This window comes from Salvelinus alpinus, chromosome 10, assembly GCF_045679555.1.
Source record: "Salvelinus alpinus chromosome 10, SLU_Salpinus.1, whole genome shotgun sequence".
Classification (NCBI taxonomy): domain Eukaryota; kingdom Metazoa; phylum Chordata; class Actinopteri; order Salmoniformes; family Salmonidae; genus Salvelinus; species Salvelinus alpinus.
Window position 1 is genome coordinate 20,937,345 of NC_092095.1, and position 22,473 is coordinate 20,959,817.

Below are 22,473 nucleotides of genomic sequence, written 5' to 3' on the forward strand. Positions count from 1 at the left end.
CATGGATGAGAGGGTGACAGAGAGGTTGCTCTGCTCAGTAAAGTAACCCTACTTCCCCTGACAACCACTTCATAAACAAACTGTTCCAGACGCTATGTTCATACTGTACCTTCTGTCCTTCTGTTGAAAGACACGGTGGATCTGAGCCCATGACAGAAGCACCTCAGAACAGACCACTATGATGCAATCCACAGCAATTGGAGTACAGTCAGCACACATCAAGAACACAGAAACGCTGTCAGACAGCTGTGAGACAAACATGACTGTGCGTACGACAGAGACAGACACACAGAGAGCGAGCGAGAAAAATACTTGAAATCAGTTATAGAACCCACTGCCCTTTATGGTTGAGGTCTGGGGTCCGCTCATCAACCAAGAATTCACAAAATGGGACAAACACCAAATTGAGACTCTGCATGCAGAATTCTGCAAAAATATCCTCTGTGTACAATGTAGAAAACCAAATAATGCATGCAGAGCAGAACTATGCCGATACCCGCTAATTATCCAAATCCAGAAAAAAGCCATTCAATTCTACAACCACCTAAAAGGAAGTGATTCCCAAACCTTCCATAACAAAGCCATCACCTACAGAGAGATTAACCTAGAGAAGAGTACCCTAAGCAAGCTGGTCCTGGGGCTCTGTTCACAAACACAAACAGACTCCACAGAGCCCCAGGACAGCAACACAATTAGACCTAACCAAATCATGAGAAAACTAAAAGATAATTACTTGACACATTGGAAAGAATTAACAGAAAAACAGAGCAAACTAGAATGCTATTTGGCCCTAAACAGAGAGCACACAGGGGCAGAATACCTTACCACTATGACTGACCCAAACTTAAGGAAAGCTTTGACTATGTACAGACTCAGTGAGCATAGCCTTACTACTGAGAAAGGCCGCCGTAGGCAGACCTGGCTCTCAAGAGAAGACAGGCTATGTGCACACTGCCCACAAAATGAGGTGGAAACTGAGCTGCACTTCCTAACCTCCTTCCAAATGTATGACCATATTAGAGACACATATTTACCCTCAGAGTACACAGATCAAACAAAGAATTCGAAAACAAACCCAATGTTGATAAACTCCCATATCTACTGGGTGAAATACCGCAGTGTGCCATCACAGCAGCAATATTTGTGACCTGTTGCCACAAGAAAAGGGCAACTAGTGAAGAACAAACACCATTGTAAATACAACCCATATTTATGTTTATTTATTTTCCCTTTTGTACTTTAAACTACTTGCACATCGTTACAACACTGTATATAGACATAATAAGACATTTGAAATGTCTTAATTCTTTTGGAACTTATGTGAGTGTAATGTTTACTGTTAATTTTGTATTGTTTATTTCACATTGGTGTATTATCTATTTCACTTGCTTTGGCAATGTAAACATGTTTCCCATGCCAATAAAGCCCTTGAATTGAATTGAGAGAGAGCGAGAGAGCAAGAGAGCGAGAGAGCGAGAGAGCGAGAGAGAGATAGAGAGAGTGAGAGAGAGATTGAGAGAGAGAGTGAGAGATGTATGCCCAGAGAATCACAACAAGCCTTCCTCAGATGACAGGCTCGTCACTTCACTGAGACTCAGAACTATGGCATGGCTTCTTGATAATACTGGATTGGATGTTTGATACAACAATTGCCGTGACAATAGGGGGCTGGCCAGTGGCCAATGAGACAGACTAAGAAAAAAAACCTGCTCCAAACTGAAATCTGCTCACTTCTAGCTATGAGCTAGCTACGGATTTTATTTTGGCAAGGAAAATATCGGTCTCGGACAAAAATGTCATATCGGTGCATCACTAACACACACACTTTTTGTACAGATGAGCGGCACAGTTTGATGATGCGTACAGGATGGTAAACAGTGATGCCACGGCTGGAAGGCTGACTACTTCACCTGGACAAAGACTCCGGCTGACTCAAGCTGTTTGATCAATACTACTAATTCAATAAGCACCCCCTGCTCTGGCAGAGAGATGCACACACACTGCAGAGCATCGCGTTAGAAAGAGAGGAAAGACTAAGAGTACAATAACAATAACAACCTCAGTCAGCAGCCACTGCTGTGCTATAGCTTCCTCACAGTGAGCAACTAAGAGTACAACAACAACCTTGCCTCATTCAGCAGCCACCGCCGTGCTCATAGCTTCCTCACGGTGAGCGACTAAGAGTACAATAACAATAACAACCTCATTCAGCAGCCACTGCGGTGCTCATAGCTTCCTCACGGTGAGCGACTAAGAGTACAATAACAATAACAACCTCATTCAGCAGCCACCGCTGTGCTCATAGCTTCCTCACGGTGAGCGTACATGATAAGAAGTCACTAGGGGAGTGGGACTGAGAGGTGAGGGGAGTTTTCAGTAGGACATGTTTTACCTTCTCTGTGAGGAGCTGCTCTGCAGAAAGGCCTTGTGTCAGATCAGAGGGAAGAGAGGGGGAAGAGGGCAGGAGGAGAGGGGGAAGAGGGCAGGAGGAGAGGGGGAAGAGGGCAGGAGGAGAGGGGGAAGAGGGCAGGAGGAGAAGGGGAAGACGGCAGGAGGGGAAGGGGTTAGACGTCAGGAGGAGAGGGGGAAGACGGCAGGAGGAGAAGGGGAAGACGGCAGGAGGGGAAGGGGAAGACGGCAGGAGGGGAAGACGGCAGGAGGGGAGGGGAAGACGGCAGGAAGGGAAGGGGAAGATGAGAGGAGGAGAGGGGGAAGGAAGGAAATTGTTCAATGGTCAGACACCATAGACAGATCAGGACACAGAAAGACTGCAGACTGTTTTCTCATGCTCTTCGTGTCACACACACACACACGCACACGCAGCAGGGGGTCACGGGTCAATCTCATTCTCAGGTTCGGTCACCTGAGCTGTGTGGGTGAGCATCCCGTCTCCTGCAGTCAGTGGCATTTCCACATCAAAGGCATTCCACCCATCTGAATCCAGCATGGATCCAATACCGATTGAAACGCCTTAGACACGGCACCCCTGTGTGTGTGTGTGTGGTTCTGTCTCGGGGGAAGTGTGTGAGAGTTGAAATGTTCCTTTCTTTGTAGACACGACATCTCAGCCACAATGTAGCACAACAGCCTTGGGCTGCTGAGACACAGTCAGCCACACGCTTTGTTATCAAGGGAAAATATTATATTTCAAATGCCACCGCTTTTCAAGATGAGAGTCCCTTCAGTGATCCTGGACTGCCTGTGTGCATCTCTTTCTATGTGGCCTACTTTCTTAAGGAAATCAGAAAGGCAGTGGTGAGGTTATCAACATGCAGACCAGTCTCTCTCAGTTGCTCCTTAACCCCTATTCCAGGGTCAGATATTATCTCACACCATGAAGATTAACATTAGGACCAGGGTTGATTAATCTGATCCAAGGTCTGTGTGTAGGTGGCAACCTCCAATTCAATCTCTCCCCTGAGCATTGGTAAACAGGGGGCAGCTGTTGCTGCCATAGCGAGCCAGAGGAAAATCTGCCCATTTGGGATTTCCACTATGCTGGGTGGAAGGAAAGGTTGCACTGCAGTAATTACATTTGGAGCGGAGAGGAGTGGAGAGGAAGAAGGAAACACTGGCTGCCAGAGGTTGTCTGGACGACCTGGTGTGTGTGTGGGCCCATTGGACCGCGGACTCCAGCCTGCCTACTTACTCAGACCTGCTAAAGCCCCTGTCTAATCATGCTGGGAATCACTACACTGCCTGAAGCTTGATTTCTGCTCCACCAGGGCATGATTATTAATTACACAGTTATTGAGGTCTTTCTTTTACAAGAATCCATGTTGAATATTTATGCAGTGTAAACACAAATGGGTGATTCTGCAATATTTCCCCCAAATTCAATGCATTGCAATTTCCTCTAGTGGTGTCGATTTATTGTACTGGACTATATATGATATACACGTATACAGTTGAAGTCGGAAGTTTACATACACTTAGGTTGGAGTCATTAAAACTTGTTTTTCAACCACTCCACAAATTTCTTGTTAACAAACTATAGTTTTGGCAAGTTGGTTAGGACATCTACTTTGTGCATGACACAAGTAATTTTTCCAACAATTGTTCACAGACAGATTATTTCACTTATAATTCACTGTATCACAATTCCAGTGGGTCAGAAGTTTACATACATTAAGTTGACTGTGCCTTTAAACAGCTTGGAAAATTCCAGAAAATGATGTCATGGCTTTAGAAGCTTCTGATAGGCTAATTGACATCATTTGAGTCAATTGGAGGTGTACCTGTGGATGTATTTCAAGGCCTACCTTCAAACTCAGTGCCTCTTTGCTTGACATCATGGGGAATGAAAAGAAATCAGCAAAGACCCCAGATTTATTTTTTTAGACCTCCACAAGTCTGGTTCATCCTTGGGGGCAATTTCCAAACGCCTGAATGTACCACGTTCATCTGTACAAACAATAGTACGCAAGTATAAACACCATAAGACCATGCAGCCGTCATACCGATCAGGAAGGAGACGCGTTCTGTCTCCTAGAGATGAACGTACTTTGCTGCAAAAAGTGTAAATCAATCCCAGAACAACAGCAAAGGACCTTGTGAAGATACTGGAGGAAACAGGTACAAAAGTATCTATATCCACAGTAAAACAAGTCCTATATCTACATAACCTGAAAGGCTTCTCAGCAAGGAAGAAGCCACTGCTCCAAAACCACCATAAAAAAGCCAGACTATTGTCATGACGTTGCCTGCTTGGGTAGCCATCCCCATCCCCCTCTCCCTGCCTCTCCCTTTCGTCCTTCAACCCATGCTGTGATCACAGAGAGACGTCGTAAATTCCTGAGAATCTCCTCATGGCCAAACAGTATTAAGAGAGGGTAAACTTTCAGGACAAAGTAATTCTCTTCCACCTCACAGAACTTGAGGTACGAACATATTTCATATTCCTGCAAAAGTATTAAAGATCGGTGAAGATCCCAGCTATTAACATGTCCGTTTGTCCCCATGTATGAAACTCATGAGAGACTGTGGGACTACATTACCATACCGCTGTTTATATAATAACCTCAGATATGAGGTTTACATCTGATGGTTGTATAAAATGAATGAGTGAGTATGATACTGTTTGTATAATTGTGTAATATGATTTTGGACTGTTTAATGAAGAAAAATACAAATCCCTTTTTGATTTGAACTAAACCCGAGGACCCGCCCCTGAGCCAGTTGGGTCAGACATCCAAGGACAGCCCCTTCCTGCTATCTGAATAAAAGCCAACTCTGAGAAATTACCATTAGACCATGTTTCTCTCCATGGGGAGAATGAAGGTTAAGTACCATTGCTGAATCTTTAACCATACCACGTGGTTAAACTCTTAGACGAATAAGAACAAGTCGTTGATATTGACTACTAGTCCATCCATTCTATAACGAATGTTACTCTGAACTATCCACAATAACCGAGACAGAAGGAACTCCAACCAAAACTAACTTCTCTCCAACGATCAAGACGACACACAATGAGCGTAAATATATATATATTGATTGCAATTGTTCCCAAATGAGTGAGCGTTCATGTGTAAAGGATTAGCATGTCAATTGTTATAATTATGAACTCGGTAGTGACGTCTTGGTCGAACGCCAATTTTTCCTTTGTCTAACAAGCCGCCATGCCGGTTCAGCCCACTAGGGCATATTTCTCCCATCATTTCATGTAACTATTTTTAAGTTTGTTTGTTTGTTTATGCATTTCTGTGAATTAATTAGTTAGTAATAAATAAATGATTTAAGACAATTGATGTATGGATGACTCATAGTGAAGACTGGGTTCGTGCAGATAACCAACAATTTACGACGTTTGGAATGAGACTAACGTGAGGTAAAAATAAATAAATCATTAATCAGAAGACTATTGATGAGATATGAAAATATCTGAAAGGTTATATTGGGAAATTATAACTTTGTAATCTGACTACTTTCCCTGGTGCCCTCGAATTCATAGTTAATTAGTTACGTTATTACTCAGTTGATCACGTAATCCCTAATTACAGGAATCTTTGATAAAAACTATAAGTCTTCAATTTAATGATAGCAAAGACACGACACTATGGTTTGCAACTGCACATGGGACAAAGATCGTACTTTTTGGAGAAATGTCCTCTGGTCTGATGAAACAAAAATAGAACTGTTTGGCCATAATGACCATCGTTATGTTTGGAGGAAAAAGGGGGAGGCTTGCAAGCCAAAGAATACCATCCCAACCGTGAAGCACGGGGGTGGCAGCATCATGTTGTGGGGGTGCTTTGCTGCAGGAGGGATTGGTGCACTTCACAAAATAGATGGCATCATGAGGTAGGAAAATTACATGGATATATTGAAGCAACATCTCAAGACATCAGTCAGGAAGTTAAAGCTTGGTCGCAAATGGGTCTTCCAAATGGACAATGACCCCAAGCATACTTCCAAAGTTGTGGCAAAATAGCTTAAGGACAACAAAGTCAAGGTATTGGAGTGGCCATCACAAAGCCTTGACCTCAATCCTATAGAACATTTGTGGGCAGAACTGAAATAGCATGTGCGAGCAAGGAGGCTTACAAACCTGACTCAGTTACACCTGCAACTTCTGACCCACTGGGAACATGATGAAAGAAATAAAAGCTCAAATAAATAATTCTCTCTACTACTATTCTGACATTTCACATTCTTAAAATAAAGTGGTGATCCTAACTGACCTAAAACAAGGAATTTTTAAGGGATTAAATGTTAGGAATTATGAAAAACTGAGTGTAAATGTATTTGGCTAAGGTGTATGTAAACTTCCGACTTCAACTGTACACTACACATATGATATTCAAGTATATATATATATATATATATATATATATATATATATATATATATATATATATATACACACACACTACACATATGATATATACATACACACAAACAGACACACACACACAGAGTAGTAGATCAGCTAGAAACAGTTTGATGCTAGAAACAACATCAAACATGTTGACTGAGAGAAAGAGTAGCTCTTGTAGCATAGCCCTGACATCATGCAGATGCAATGCTATTAAGTAATCCACCATTCAATAACACCAGCCACAGTAAAATTCTATCCCCCCCATTCTGAGGCATGGACTGTGGAGATGAATAGCTAGGCAATGGTGCTTGCCTACGGAGCTGTGAGGGGAACGGCACCTCCGTACCTTCAGGCTCTGATCAGGCCCTACACCCAAACAAGGGCACTGCGTTCATCCACCTCTGGCCTGCTCGCCTCCCTACCTCTGAGGAAGTACAGTTCCCGCTCAGCCCAGTCAAAACTGTTCGCTGCTCTGGCACCCCAATGGTGGAACAAACTCCCTCACGACGCCAGGTCAGCGGAGTCAATCACCACCTTCCGGAGACACCTGAAACCCCACCTCTTTAAGGAATACCTAGGATAGGATAAAGTAATCCTCCTACCCCCCCCCTCCCCCTTAAATGAGTTAGATGCACTATTGTAAAGTGGTTGTTCCACTGGATATCATAAGGTGAATGCACCAATTTGTAAGTCGCTCTGGATAAGAGCGTCTGCTAAATGACTTAAATGTAATGTAAATGTGTGTGGGGCCCTCCCTCCTCCCTGTACACAGCACCACAGCAACACAGCACACACTCCCATGAAGACTCATTCTGCCAAAGTGCCCTCTCTCATCAACCCTGCACTCCTTCAACCTGCTGACTATGGGGCTCAGGCTGGCATGGCATCCCTCTCGCTCTATCTCCCTCTCTGTCTCCATCAATCAGTCCCTCCCTCCCTGATGCTCCTCTCTGTCCATCTCTTCAGTCAGGGTGATGTATGGTAACTCGCTAGCTTTGTATTAGCCCGCCTCAGATGCACACAGATGGCAGGATCTGCTAAATATGAGCGTCGTAACTCTTCCTACACCCTATGAGAAGGAGGAGGAAGAGGAGGAGAATATTACCTCTGTTCCTCTCAGCTGTTTGTTTGCTGGTAAAATAAAATGTATTCATCACCTGTCCTTAGATTGAATGAGCCGTTAGCATGGATCACTCATGTATTATGGATGTTTGGGGTATCAGTGTAACAATATATATCGGCTTGTGCGACAGAGAAAACCCCCACAGAGGTACAGTAGAGTATTAGCTTATTTTGCTCCTAACTTGTTTCTTTCTAGAGAAAAGTGTTAGTTCATGTAATTTTCAGGTCCGGTTTGGGCTGTATGAGAGTGAATTTCTCCCTGCTGACGATGTGTGTGGTAGTGAATCTGCTGGTTTAGAGGTGAGCTGAGCTAAGCTGCCTGTTTGCACACAGCCTGGTGGAGCCGAGACAGGAGTGCACAATGGGGTCTGCTCTCAAACTACTAGTCTGTCTGTCTGTGGCACAATTCAAGGAATATTCATCTATTATCTGCCTATATCAACAGTTAACCAATAGAAAAAGAGAGCTCTTCTCCTCATTCTCCTCTCTTCTCCTCTCTCCTCCCCTGCTCTTCTCCTTAGTCTCCCCTCCCCTCTCTTCTCCTCTCCCCTCTCCTCTCCTCATTCTCCTCTAGCCCAGGACCCAGCTTATGCTCCTCACTGATGGAGAGCCAGCGAGCAAACCAAATTAAACTCACCACATTCACACTAAACAATAATACCCTGCGGCAGGCCAGGCTTGGCCAGACTCCATTACCCAACACACACACACAGGCCCACACTTATGTCCGTGTGTTCCAAGTTTTGAACAATTTACTCTATCCTTATTTTAAATTGCAACAAAAAAATAACGGCGCACACACACACACACACCGATCTGTCCATTTCCTGAGAAACAGCCTGAGGAGAGCAAATCTATTGCTGTGAATATTTCCAGAAGTCTCAAAGTAAAGGGAACATAAGAGATGGCTGAAGGCTGCTGTCTCCTCACTCATTTGCTCTCTTTCATCCACAATGATGCTCTGGCAGCTCTAGCACAGGCAGCTCTAGCACCGGCAGCTCTAGCACAGGCAGCTCTAGCACAGGCAGCTCTAGCACAGGCAGCTCTAGCACAGGCAGCTCTAGCACTGGCAGCTCTAGCACAGGCAGCTCTAGCACCGCCTCCCTGGTGTCTCAGCTTCACACAGCTAGCTTTTCTAAATATGTCTGGCTAGGCGTAAACCACTTGGTTATTGAATTTCTGTTCCTAATGTTGGGAATATGATGAAAAATATCCTAGTTACTAATTGAATACATACCCTTAGCCTATGAACCATCATGCACTATTTGATGGTGCTAACTAAGTAGAAATCACAATAATAGATTGCTGAAAGCTAATAGGAATAATTTGATCACTAAATACTAGTTACTCTAAACCCCATAGCTTTTATCCACTTAATGACTCCTTCATGACATAATGAAGCTAACAGAAAGTATCCCAATGAGGATCTGGTATAGTTGGTATAACCAGTTGTAGGCATATGTATCATTTGTGCACTATGGAGCAACTCTCTGCCCCTTTGTTTTGAGAGAGAGCGAGAGTGAGAGAGAGAAAAGAGAGAAAAGAGAGAGAGCGAGAGCGAGAGAGAAAAGAGAGAAAAGAGAGAGAGAGAGAGAGAGAGAGACTGGAGTGTTTACTGGTCATTAGGGAGTCACATTGAAAAGCTTAACAAATTGCACCCGTTATTGGGAGAGCATGTGTTCAGTGAGCCTAATGAGCAGAAGTGTACTTTTCCCAGCGGATGGTACCCCTAATGACGACGTGGCCGATGCAGTGCCCATATTTATGTCAACACTGTACGACTTCTATACTACACAGTTTTAAACGTAGGCCCATAGACCTATACTTCCTGTCAATGTACAATAGGTTAGATGTCTTTTCAGTGGTGTTCTTTGCTATCTAAGACTTGTGGCCTTGGTAAAGTGCCTTATGTCATAATGAGTCATGTCCAGATATTTCTTGAATGCAACCTGAGACAATCAGCCCACTTCATATTTGGTTTAAACTTGAATTTTTACAGTCTGGCAAAAACATCCCGATTTGATGAAGATGTATCCCCACATTGGCAGATGGTACCGTTAAAAGAGCTCTGTCCTGAAAGCCTACTTTACCACATTCCATACACACAGATCTTTGTAAGCTCTTAGACTCAGTGCATGAATAATGCATCGCAATACCCCACAATTGTTTAGAACAACCTTTTGAGTAAAAGTAATGGAAACACACTGTTATTTTGCTATTTCGGAAATACCAAGTCATTGGACGAATGATGATTTTGTTAGCTCTCTCAGAGCCACCTGGAAAGCCGGAATTGATAAATGGAATGAGTTTGCCACAGTCTAAGCATAATGTTATCTTCAAAATAAAAAGCTTTAGAATCCCACTAAGGATGCAGATATCATTCGTGAGATTCCTTTGACTGACTGAGGACCACATACAGCTGTACCCACCATGTGTGGTTGGGTTTGGCAAAACTAATGACTACAGTAAGTGGGACAATAATGGGCCTTAACAGGAACATTAAAAAAAGATCTCAAAAGGCCTCTTAAGGAGTTCTGTTCTGTTATCAGAACCTATAAACTATTAAAATAAAGAAAGTCACACACTCCATGTATAAACTCCCAGCAATTAAATGGGTATTTACCAACATTTCGGCATCACTGTGCCTTCCTCAGGGTTATCAGAACCCGCATGTTCCTGAAAAGTACACAATATATTCTGGTCATACTTGCCCAGCAAATGTTTTTCTCCAAGAGGAAGAAGCATAGTTATCTCCATCCACAATCAGGAGGAAAACAGTTTGCCATAGTAGTTGCTCCATGACTTTGTTCATGTCAACCTTACTTTTGGGGAAGGTTTATAAACAGCATATTACAGCTTATTAGAATTTAATTTCACGCCTTTTTTCTGTATCAAATGAAAGGAATGAGGTCTACTATGGGTCAGTCCACATTGCTTAATTTAAAAACGGCATTTGTAGTTACTGTGCTAGCTACATTAGATACAGTCTTGATTCAGTAACATTAAAACGGCATTCTAGGCTTTTACCTGTACAGTACAGAATATCCAGCCAGTGTACATGGGGGAAACAATGGGAGCTCTGTCTCTAGTGCATACATGGCATACTCTCAAAGGGCAAACAGCGAAGTACCAAACAGTACTGTCCTCCAAACTGACCAAGCTACAATAATTGAACTAGCAAACAACAAACGTTTTGATTGTAGTGCCTGACACATCAGGTGACTGGCAGTGACTTATCCTAGATATGACCAATTACATGAAATCTAGACCCCGTGGTATAATATATACTGTGGACCGACTGCTACATTCCCACAGCAGGCTCGTGTGTGTGTGTGTGTGTGTGTGTGTGTGTGTGTGTGTGTGTGTGTGTGTGTGTGTGTGTGTGTGTGTGTGTGTGTGTGTGTGTGTGTGTGTGTGTGTGTGTGTGTGTGTGTGTGTGTGTGTGTGTGTGTGTGTGTGTGTGAGAACTGAATGTATTCACAGGCTGCTGTGAGAGCAGAGGACTGTGGAATAAGAGAAATGTGTTTCGACCCTACTGGACTCTGTGACCTTTGGAAAAGCCCTGACCTCGTTGCAGCTGGCCACTCCCTCCCTCTATCCTGATAACTTGTGACACACATTGGTTACCTTTAAAAAATGTATTTAACCTTTATTTAACTAGGCAAGTCAGTTAAGAACAAATTCTTATTTACAATGACGGCCTACCCTGGCCAAACCTGGACAACGCTGGGCCAATTGTGCACCGCCCTATGGGACTCCCAATCACACCCGGTTGTGATACAGCCTAGAATCGAACCAGGGTCTGTAGTGACGCCTCTAGCACTGAGATGCAGTGCCTTAGACCGCTGCACCACTCGGGAGCCCACTTGGAAGTCAGCCCGGCGTTAGTAAACTATTTAATCATCATGAATGAAATGAATCATAAACCTCATTCTAGAGAATAGGTGGGCAGCGCCAGGTGCACGCCCGCTACTCTGTGATCCAAGATGAATGTGCTCCTGCTTCCGTCACTGTTCTGCCTCTTTGTGACAATGTGAGAACCCAAGCTGTTACAGGATGTTTTCCTGAACAAGAGCAAAAGTCAAGTCCACAGTGAAAGTGAGAACATACTCGATCTGACAACTTAGTTTTTCAATAGAACAAATGTCATGTATTGGATAGTGTTACAAGGAAGATCACAAACCTACAAGAAGAGGGCTGAATATCAACAACACATGCAACACCCTTGAACAACACTAGAGATGATACAACATCCCCGGTCAAAGTGACAAAAATAACGACCGTATTATTAGATTGATGACGTATCTACACTCTTAGAAAAAAAGGTGCCATCTAGAACCTGAAATGGTTCTTCGGCTGTCCCTCATAGTAGAACCCTTTGAAGAACCCTTTTTGGTTCCAGGTAGAACCCTTTTGGGACCCTTTTAGGGGTAGTGGGTAGGGGCTCGGGGGTAGGGGACTAGGAGTAGTGGGTAGGGGACTAGGGGTAGTGGGTAGGGGACTAGGGGTAGTGGGTAGGGGACTAGGGGTAATGGGTAGGTGACATGGGGTAGTGGGTAGGGGACTAGGGGTAGTGGGTAGGGGACTAGGTGTAGTGGGTAGGGAGTGAGGGGTAGTGGGTAGGGGACTAGGGGTAGTGGGTAGTGGACTAGGTGTAGTGGGTAGGGGACATGGGGTAGTGGGTAGGGGCTTGGGGGTAGGGGACTAGGAGTAGTGGGTAGGGGACTAGGGGTAGTGGGTAGGGGACTAGGGGTAGTGGGTAGGGGACTAGGGGTAGTGGGTAGGGGACTAGGGGTAGGGGACTAGGTGTAGTGGGTAGGGAGTGAGGGGTAGTGGGTAGGGGACATGGGGTAGTGGGTAGGGGACTAGGGGTTGTCTTGGAAGGATTACAAGATGTCCCAAAGAGGAGGTCAGTGAGTAGTGGCATTCTCTCAGAGATGTCTCTGTGCCTCAAGGTAAGAGGGAAGATTGCGTAAGTCTCTGAGTATACTTGGTGACCCAGTTGTTTAGCCAGGCAGTGGTTACTGAGTTTCTCAGTGTCTTTGGATGAATGGCATTCACACTCTCCATCCACACCTCCAATAGATACAAGATCCAAGCTTTTGAATAAAATCACAGCTGGTTATCATGAAAAATACTAATTCAGGCACAAGAAAAAAGAAAATCACCTTTAGAATCGTGCCTAATAAGGATGGCATCCTGTAGTTTCTGCCACGACATAGTACGGGTGTTTTTCTTATTGATAATAGGTATGAGGAAGCATTATGTTAAACTCACTGCTCTTAAAACACCCACACTGTGATGCTCTGACTAATCTGGGCTATTCAGTTTATGAATGCAGAGGGAGCTTCATTCCTACTACAGACTCTCTGCCTATCTAGGATAATCTCACAACATAAACCCAGGAAGTACATAGCCTAATGCTAACATAAACCCAGTAGCCTATGTAACACAATGGGGAAAAACTACAGAAATGTGTAATCAAATATTTCTACATCAAAAGAGTAAGTTTTACTGAACATGCTAACATGTAACCACTCAGTTGTGTTACTAACAGTGTAATAACATAATAGCATTGCGTATTGGCTCGGCCCACCCCTCCTGAGCAGTGACTGAGTGGCTCATTGCAAGCTAACAGAAAGGGTCTGCGGGTAGCTGAGCGAAAATGCAGGAAAACTACTCTAAACTTCCGTAGGACCTATTATTCTTCCACTCCTCTCTACTTTCTCTTCCTCTGTATCCTTTGAAAAGAAGGTTGATGACATCCACTCCTCATTCACTCAGCCTATTGAGTCCACTGAGCGTGCTGCCTCTGACCAACACTCTCGCTCCCTCTCTCAGATTGATCTTCTTGACCCTAACCAGTCAGGCTTCAAGACGGGTCACACAACCGAGACTGCTCTCCTGTGTGTGATGGAGGCTCTCAGTACTGCCAAAGCTGACTCTCTCTCCCCTGTTCTCATCCTCCTAGATCTGCCTTCGACACCGTGAACCATCAGATCCTCCTCTCCACCCTCTCAGGGCTGGGCGTCTCAGGCCCCTCCTACCAGGTGACATGGAGAGGATCTGTATCTGCACCACGTACTCTCACTACTGGTGTCCCCCAGGGCTCGGTTCTAGACCCTCTCCTCTCGAGTTACTCGGCTACGTCATATCCTCACATGGTCTCTCCTATCATTGCTATGCGGATGACACTCAACTACTTATCTCCTTCCCACAACCCAGGTGGCGACACACATCTCCGTGTGCCTGGCAGATATCTCAGCTTGGATGTCGGCCCACCACTTCAAGCTCCACCTCAACAAGACGGAGCTGCTCTTCCTCCTGGGGAAGGCATGCCTGCTCCAAGGCCTCTCCATCACGGTTGACAACTCCACAGTGCCCCCCTTCCGGAGTGCAAAGAACCTTGCCGTGACCCTGGACAAGACCCTCTCAATCTCTGCAAACATCAAAGCAGTGACTCGCTCCTGCAGGTTCATGCACTACAACATCTGTAGTAGAGGTCGACCGATTAATCGGAATGGCCGATTAATTAGGGCCGATTTCAAGTTTTCATAACAATCGGAAATCTGTATTTTTGGACACCGATTTGGCCGATTATTATTATTTTTTTTTTTACACCTTTATTTAATCTTTATTTCACTAGGCAAGTCAGTTAAGAACACATTCTTATTTTCAATGACGGCCTAGGAACGGTGGGTTAACTGCCTCGTTCAGGGGCAGAACGACAGATTTTCACCTTGTCAGCTCGGGGGATTCAATCTTGCAACCTTACAGTTAACTAGTCCAACGCTCTAACCACCTGTCTCTCATTGCACTCCACGAGGAGACTGCCTGTTACGCGAATGCAGTAAGCCAAGGTAAGTTGCTAGCGAGCATTAAACTTATCTTATAAAAAACAATCAATCAATCAATCATAATCAGTAGTTAACTACACATGGTTGATGATATTACTAGTTTATCTAGCGTGTCCTGCGTTGCATATAATCGATGCGGTGCGTATCGTTGCTCCAATGTGTACCTAACCATGAACATCAATGCCTTTCTTAAAATCAATACACAGAAGTATATATTTTTAAACCTGCATATTTAGCTAAAACAAATCCAGGTTAGCAGGCAATATTAACCAGGTGAAATTGTGTCACTTCTCTTGCGTTCATTGCACGCAGAGTCAGTGTATATGCAACAGTTTGGGCCACTTAATTTGCCAGAATTTCACATAATTATGACATAACATTGAAGGTTGTGCAATGTAACAGGAATATTTAGACTTATGGATGCCACCCGTTAGATAAAATACGGAACGGTTCCGTATTTCACTGAAAGAATAAACGTCTTGTTTTCGAGATGATAGTTTCCGGATTCGACCATATTAATGACCTAAGGCTCGTATTTCTGTGTGTTATTATGTTATAACTAAGTCTATGATTTGATAGAGCAGTCTGACTGAGTGGTGGTAGGCAGCAGCAAGCTCGTAAGCATTCATTCAAACAGCACTTTCGTGCGTTTTGCCAGCAGCTCTTCGCAAGCACAGCGCTGTTTATGACTTCAAGCCTATCAACTCCCGAGATCATGCTCGTGTAACCGATGTGAAATGGCTAGCTAGTTAGCGGGGTGCGCGCTAATAGCGTTTCAAACGTTACTCGCTATGAGACTTGGAGTGGTTATTCCCCTTGCTCTGCATGGGTAACGCTGCTTCGAGGGTGGCTGTTGTCGTTGTGTTCCTGGTTCGAGCCCAGGGAGGAGCGTGGAGAGGGACGGAAGCTATACTGTTACACTGGCAATACAAAAGTGCCTATAAGAACATACAATAGTCAAAGGTTAATGAAATACAAATGGTATAGAGAGAAATAGTCCTATAATTCCTATAATAACTACAACCTAAACTTCTTACCTGGGAATATTGAAGACTCATGTTAAAAGGAACCACCAGCTTTCATATGTTCTCATGTTCTGAGCAAGGAACTTAAACGTTAGCGTACTTACATGGCACATATTGCACTTTTACTTTCTTCTCCAACACTTTGTTTTTGCATTATTTAAACCAAATTGAACATGTTTCATAATTTATTTGAGGCTAAATTGATTTTATTGATGTATTATATTAAGTTAAAATAAGTGTTCATTCAGTATTGTTATAATTGTCATTATTACAAATAAATTTCAAATAAATTGGCCGATTAATTGGTATCGGCTTTTTTGGTCCTCCAATAATCGGTATCGGCGTTGAAAAATCATAATTGGTCGACCTCTAATCTGTAGAGTACGACCCTACCTCACACAGGAGTTGGCGCAGGTCCTAATCCAGGCACTTGTCATCTCTCGTCTGGACTACTGCAACTCTCTGTTGGCTGGGTTTCACGTTTGTGCCATCAAACCCCTGCAACTTATCCAGAATGCTGCAGCACACCTGGTTTTCAACCTTCCCAAGTTCTCAGATGTCACCCTGCTCTTCCACAGACTCCACAGACTTCCAGTTGGAGCTCGCATCCACTACAATACCATGGTGCTTACCTACAGAACAGCAAGAGGAACTGCCCCTCCCTACCTTCAGGCTCTGCTCTAACCCTACACCCCAACCCGAGTACACCACTGGTCTCTTTGCCCTCCCACTCCTAAGGGAGGGCAGCTCCCACTCATCCCAGTCAAAGCTCTTCTCTGTCCTGGCACCCCAGTGGAGGAACCAGCTTGCCACTGCAGCTAGGACAGCAGAGTACCTGCCCATCTTCTGAAACCCTACCTCTTCAAAGAGTATTTTAAATAATCCCACAGCACACCCCCATCTACTTACTATGACTGTGATATGTGGTTGTCCCACCTAGCCACCTTAAGATGAATGCACTAACTGTAAGTCAAATCAAAAATCAAATCAAATGATATTTGCCGCATGTGCCGAATAGAACAGACCTTACAGTGAAATGCTTACAAGCTCTTAATAAGAGCATCTGCTGAATGACTAAAATGTCAATGTAATGTAGTAATGTGCATTTGCTATCCCCCAAAACAGTGGAGAGACAGGTACAGTAAAATGAAGATAAGCTAGACTCACTGGCTGCTCAACAACAAAGGTGGGCTGTGGGGTCATTGTTTCACCAGCTGTGTCAGATTACTGGAGTAGCAGAACAGAGAGTAACTTGTTCCAAGCCCTTTGCCAAATTGACCAAAAAACACATAAATTGACCAGAAATGACTATGCAGGGAAAAACAAAACCTGTCCTGACCTTTTTCATGACAGATGAAAATGATTCATGTGAAGTTCAGATGGGCCCTTCCTCTTTCTAAATTCAACACAATGCAACAAGGCGTAGGACCACTGGAAATAGGCTATAGTGTGAAGACGCGTTTCAGCTAAATACAGCTAAATGCACCTGGTGCGAATGATACATCTGCCACTTTCCCGATGCGCATGTGTTTTTGGGGACAACCCAAGACATAAACGCCGGTCCGGGTCTCCAAAGACATCACAGTAGCCAACATTCACTGCCAAGCTAGGCTACTTGTTTTTCTTTCAACACCACTCCCTCTACGGTTTTGACTAGAAGGGATACAGTTTATGTCAGAATTGACAATAATTGACTTGGTAGCAGGTTAGGAGAATTTACGTAGCAGGTTAAGATAATTGGGTTACGGTTAGGAAAAGGGTCAGGGTTGGGTAAAATGCAAAAAAAAATCAACTTTAAACGTCAATTTGACATAAACTGTATCCTATTCAGCCATGACCCCCCTCTCCGGGCACGCAGGACAGTCTGGATTTCTAGAGCAGAGTAGACAGACTGCTTCGTATAACCCACACAGACGATCCCATCAGAAAAAAAGTTAAAGTAATGTGGTAAAATGATTTGCACATATCAGTCTAACAATTTAAAATCGCTTCTTCTTCTTCTTGCGGGAATAATTGTATAGGCTACGAATTGGTGTAGCCTGCAGTCTATGACTTGCAGACAAATGCAGCAGCAATTCCATAATGTTTTATAATTGGAAATAATAACAGTGACAGTTTGCTTTCAGTTAATAGCTAATTATTTATACAGCACGGTATTGTCAGTTGCATGCGTAATAAACTAGTGTAGCAGTTTGCAACTGTCAAAGGAGGTACCCACCCCTGTCATTTGCACCATTTCCGTATCCACACAGAGTATAACTAAGCGATGATTATCCGAGAGCCTATAATGCCACCTCGATAGTTGTATATTCAACAACTATCTACCGTCCTTTACCAGAATAAAACCTAAAATATTGCGCGAAAATCCATATCAACTGTAGCTGCAATGTTGCCAATAGATTCTAGAACGACTTTGTTGCGACAATGCAGCCCAAGGAGTCGTATACTTTCGCGAACCTGGGGCTGGCGACAACGTAGCAGCCGAAAACATAGTAGGCAGTATAAACCAGAGATGCATGACGTTGGTAAATCAATTACAAACTAAGACTGTGATAATGTCAGAAATAAAACTTACCTAGTGCCACCTCGCAGGCTTTTCGCAATTGTGAATGGTGAGCCTTTTTAACCTCTTTGTCGGCCAGGATCTTCTCCAAAGCTCTGGTTAAAAACATGTTTTTCGTCTTTTTGCCCTCATACATGGCGCACCGAAATTGGGGCGAGGAGTAGTACCTGTCCCAAGGGCAGCAGCCGTTCCAGACCGATGTGTTCTATTCGAGAGGACAGCGGCAGTGGCCCTAACATACAGACATAAATAAAGACAGAAGGTGGGGTAAATCCCTCAGATTGCCATTAGCAACCTGCCTAGCTGCGCCATGTTGGAAGGAAGCGACGTCACGCACGTTAAAAAACGGCCGCAGTGAGGCAGCAGGGTGTGTATGTGTGTGTGCGCGTGTACTATAGAAATAATCTACCTGATCATGATGATATTACATTAATTTATTGTGGGAGCAAAGCAATCCCCCTCCTGCCTTTTCAAACTAATGCACCTGTAAAATAATGAGATGACGCATAAAACTGGTCACTTTAATAATGTTTACATAGTCAATGCCAGTCCGACATTGCTCGTCGTAATATTTATATATTTCTTAATTGCTTTATTTTACTTTTAGATGTGTGTGTATTGTTGTGAATTGTTAGATACTATGGCACTTGAAGCTAGGAACACAAGCATTTCGCTACACCCGCAATAACATCTGCCAAATACAGTACCAGTCAAAAGTTTGGACACACCTACTCATTCAAGGGTTTTCTTTATTTTTACTATTTTCTACATTGTAGAATAATAGTGAAGTCATCAAAACTATAAAATAACACATGGAATCATTTAGTAACCAAAAGAGTGTTAAAAAAATAAACATATATTTTATATTTGAGATTCTTCAAAGTAGCCACCCTTTGCCTTGATGACAGCTTTGCACACTCTTGGCATTCTCTCAACTAGCTTCACCTGTAATGCTTTTCCAACAGTCTTGAAGGAGCTCCCACATATAATGAGCACTTGTTGTGGTCACTCTGGGGTCCAACTCATCCCAAACCATCTCAATTGGGTTGAGGTCAGGTGATTGTGGAGGCCAGGTCATTTGATGCAGCACTCCATCACTCTTCTTCTTGGTCAAAGAACCACATCAGAAGCCTTTAAATGATCAGAGTCAGGATCAACAAAATGTTGAATCTAACAAATTCTCCTGTGTTTCTAATTAATTACACTGAGTATAACTCGTGTAATTGATGTGATATTAAGCAACTCATTATACTGAGTATAACTAGCATAATGGATGTGATGTTAAATAACTCATTATACTGAGTATAACTAGCATAATGGATGTGATATTAAACAACTCATTATACTGAGTATAACTAGCATAATGGATGTGTTGTTAAGTAATTCATTATACTGAGTATAACTAGCATAATGGATGTGTTGTTAAGTAATTCATTATACTGAGTATAACTAGCATAAAGAATGTGTTGTTAAATAACTCATTATACTGAGTATAACTAGCGTAAAGAATGTGATGTTAAATAACTCATTATATTGTGTATAACTAGCGTAAAGAATGTGATGTTAAATAACTCATTATATTATTATATTGAGGATTTCCCTCTAGTGGTGCGGGGGCTGTGCTTTGGCAAAGTGGGTGGGGTTATATCCTTCCTATTTGGCCCTGTCCGGGGGTTTCTTTGGATGGGGCCACAGTGTCTCCTGACCGCTCCTGTCTCAGCCTCCAGTATTTATGCTGCAGTAGTTTGTGTCGGGGGGCTAGGGTCAGTTGGTTACCTGGAGTACTTCTCCTGTCTTATCCAGTGTCCTGTGTGAATTTAAGTATGCTCTCTCTAATTCTCTCGTTCTCTCTTTCTCTCTGAGAACCTGAGCCCTAGGACCATACGTCAGGACTACCGGGCATGATGACACCTTGCTGTCCCCAGTCCGCCTGGCCTTGCTGCTATTCCAGTTTCAACTGTTCTGCCTGTGGTTACGGAACCCCTACCTGTCCCAGACCTGCTGTTTTCAACTCTTAATGATCGGCTATGAAAAGCCAACTGAGATTTATTCCTGATTATTATTTGACCATGCTTGTCATTTATGAACATTTTGAAAATCTTGGCTCTCTCTAATTTTCTCCTTCTCTCTTTCTTTCTCTCGGAGGACCTGAGCCCTAGGACCATACGTCGGGACTACCGGCCGTGGTGACTCCTTGCTGTCCCCAGTCCGCCTGGCCTTGCTGCTATTCCAGTTTCAACTGTTCTGCCTGCGGTTATGGAACCCCTACCTGTCCCAGACCTGCTGTTTTCAACTCTTAATGATCGGCTATGAAAAGCCAACTGAGATTTATTCCTGATTATTATTTGACCATGCTTGTCATTTATGGAAATTTTGAAAATCTTGGCTCTCTCTAATTTTCTCCTTCTCTCTTTCTTTCTCTCGGAGGACCTGGGCCCTAGGACCATGCGTCGGGACTGCCGCCCGTGGTGACTCCTTGCTGTCCCCAGTCCGCCTGGCCTTGCTGCTATTCCAGTTTCAGCTGTTCTGCCTGCGGTTATGGAACCGCCACCTGTCCCAGACCTGTTGTTTTTCAACTCTTGATGATCGGCTATGAAAAGCCAACTGAAAATTATTCATGATTATTATTTGACCATGCTTGTCACTTATGAACATTTTTGAACATCTTGGCATAGTTCTGTTATAATCTCCACCCGGCACAGCCAGAAGAGGACTGGCCACCCCTCATAGCCTGGTTCCTCTCTAGGTTTCTTCCTAGGTTTTGGCCTTTCTAGGGAGTTTTTCCTAGCCACCGTGCTTCTACACCTGCATTACTAGCTGTTTGGGGTTTTAGGCTGGGTGTCTGTACAGCACTTCGAGATATTAGCTGATGTACGAAGGGCTATATAAAATAAAATTGATATTGTGTATAACTAGCGTAAAGAATGTGATGTTAAATAACTCATTATATTGTGTATAACTAGCATAATGGATGTGATATTGAACAAAATACTACACCTTTTTGTTCCTTTGTCTGGTACCTGCAATCAATCTGTTTTTCACCAAAGGTAGGGTGATACTGCACTCTTGAAAGTGAGCCATGATGTTGTTTACTTGTAGAAAAAACGAAAGGTAACCCAAACTGCAGCGTCAGCAAAGGAAGACGATCTATGAAAGAGAGTACTTGATCAACACTTGAGGCTAAAAGCCACTAAAGTGCTTATCCAGAACCATTATTAGTACTTTACACCCAAGTGGGAGGGAGAATCCTGATACATTCTTACCAGTCTCTCACACACTGTCTCACACGGCAGGTAGCCTAGTGGTTAGAGCGTTGGACTAGTATCCGGAAGGTTGCAAGATTGAATCCCCGAGCTGACAAGGTAAACATCTGTCGTTCTGCCCCTGAACAAGGCAGTTAACCCACTGTTCTTAGGCCGTCATTGAAAATAAGAATTTGTTCTTAACTGACTTGCCTAGTTAAATAAAGGTAAAATAAACACAAGCAGTCTCTTACACCCACACAGGATTGATTGATGTCTAGCTACAGTAAGAGACAGACAGCACAAGGATCTTTCTTCAATTTAGGGTTGTGATCAAGGGAGTTTTAGGGTGGCAGCGGGAGAAGAAATTAGAAAAAACCTAACGCTGACCCATCTGGTACCAAGTCATCATTGTCATCCACATCAAATTGTAACAGTAATTGATCCACATTGATCTTTGTCAATTGGGAGAGTGGGCAGCAATCATGATAACTGTTTGCATAAATACGCGATGATTGGACTAAACAGGGTGATATACAGTGTGAGTGTGTTGTCGCAGGGCCCAGAAACACGGCACGCTGTGTCTTGTTAGAATGAATTATTAATAACAGAGATAGGAAATAGCAGACTGCTTCACTGCGTTTGTTACACTACCTACCACACATGATATTACACTCCTCTCACTGGGCAAAAACTGGTTGAATTAAAAACTTCTTAGGGCTAGGCCCCTTTTTTCTCAATTTCCGCCTGAATGACGTGCCCAAAGTAAACTGCCTGTTGCTCAAGCCCTGAAGCCAGGATATGCATATAATTGTTACCATTGGAAAGAAGACACTTTGAAGTT

The 22,473-nt window shown here is 43.5% G+C and overlaps 1 protein-coding gene and 1 long non-coding RNA gene across 6 annotated transcripts in view; one reads left to right on the top strand and one right to left on the bottom strand.

The window, feature by feature from the left end:
• LOC139531709 (brefeldin A-inhibited guanine nucleotide-exchange protein 1-like) overlaps positions 1-18,532 on the bottom strand; it is an 85,723-nt gene extending 67,191 nt beyond the window's left edge. For all 5 annotated transcript variants that reach the window (XM_071328416.1, XM_071328415.1, XM_071328414.1 and 2 more), the window contains exon 1: positions 18,400-18,532. In XM_071328416.1, coding sequence (XP_071184517.1) covers positions 18,400-18,523 — 124 coding nt within the window. In that variant the 5' untranslated portion in view covers positions 18,524-18,532. The remainder of the gene's footprint in view (positions 1-18,399) is intronic.
• An 82-nt stretch (positions 18,533-18,614) lies between these two features.
• LOC139531719 (uncharacterized) lies at positions 18,615-21,383 on the top strand. Its single transcript, XR_011666419.1, has 2 exons — positions 18,615-18,754; positions 20,251-21,383. It is a non-coding gene; the product is annotated as an uncharacterized lncRNA (long non-coding RNA).
• Positions 21,384-22,473: the final 1,090 nt, after the last annotated feature.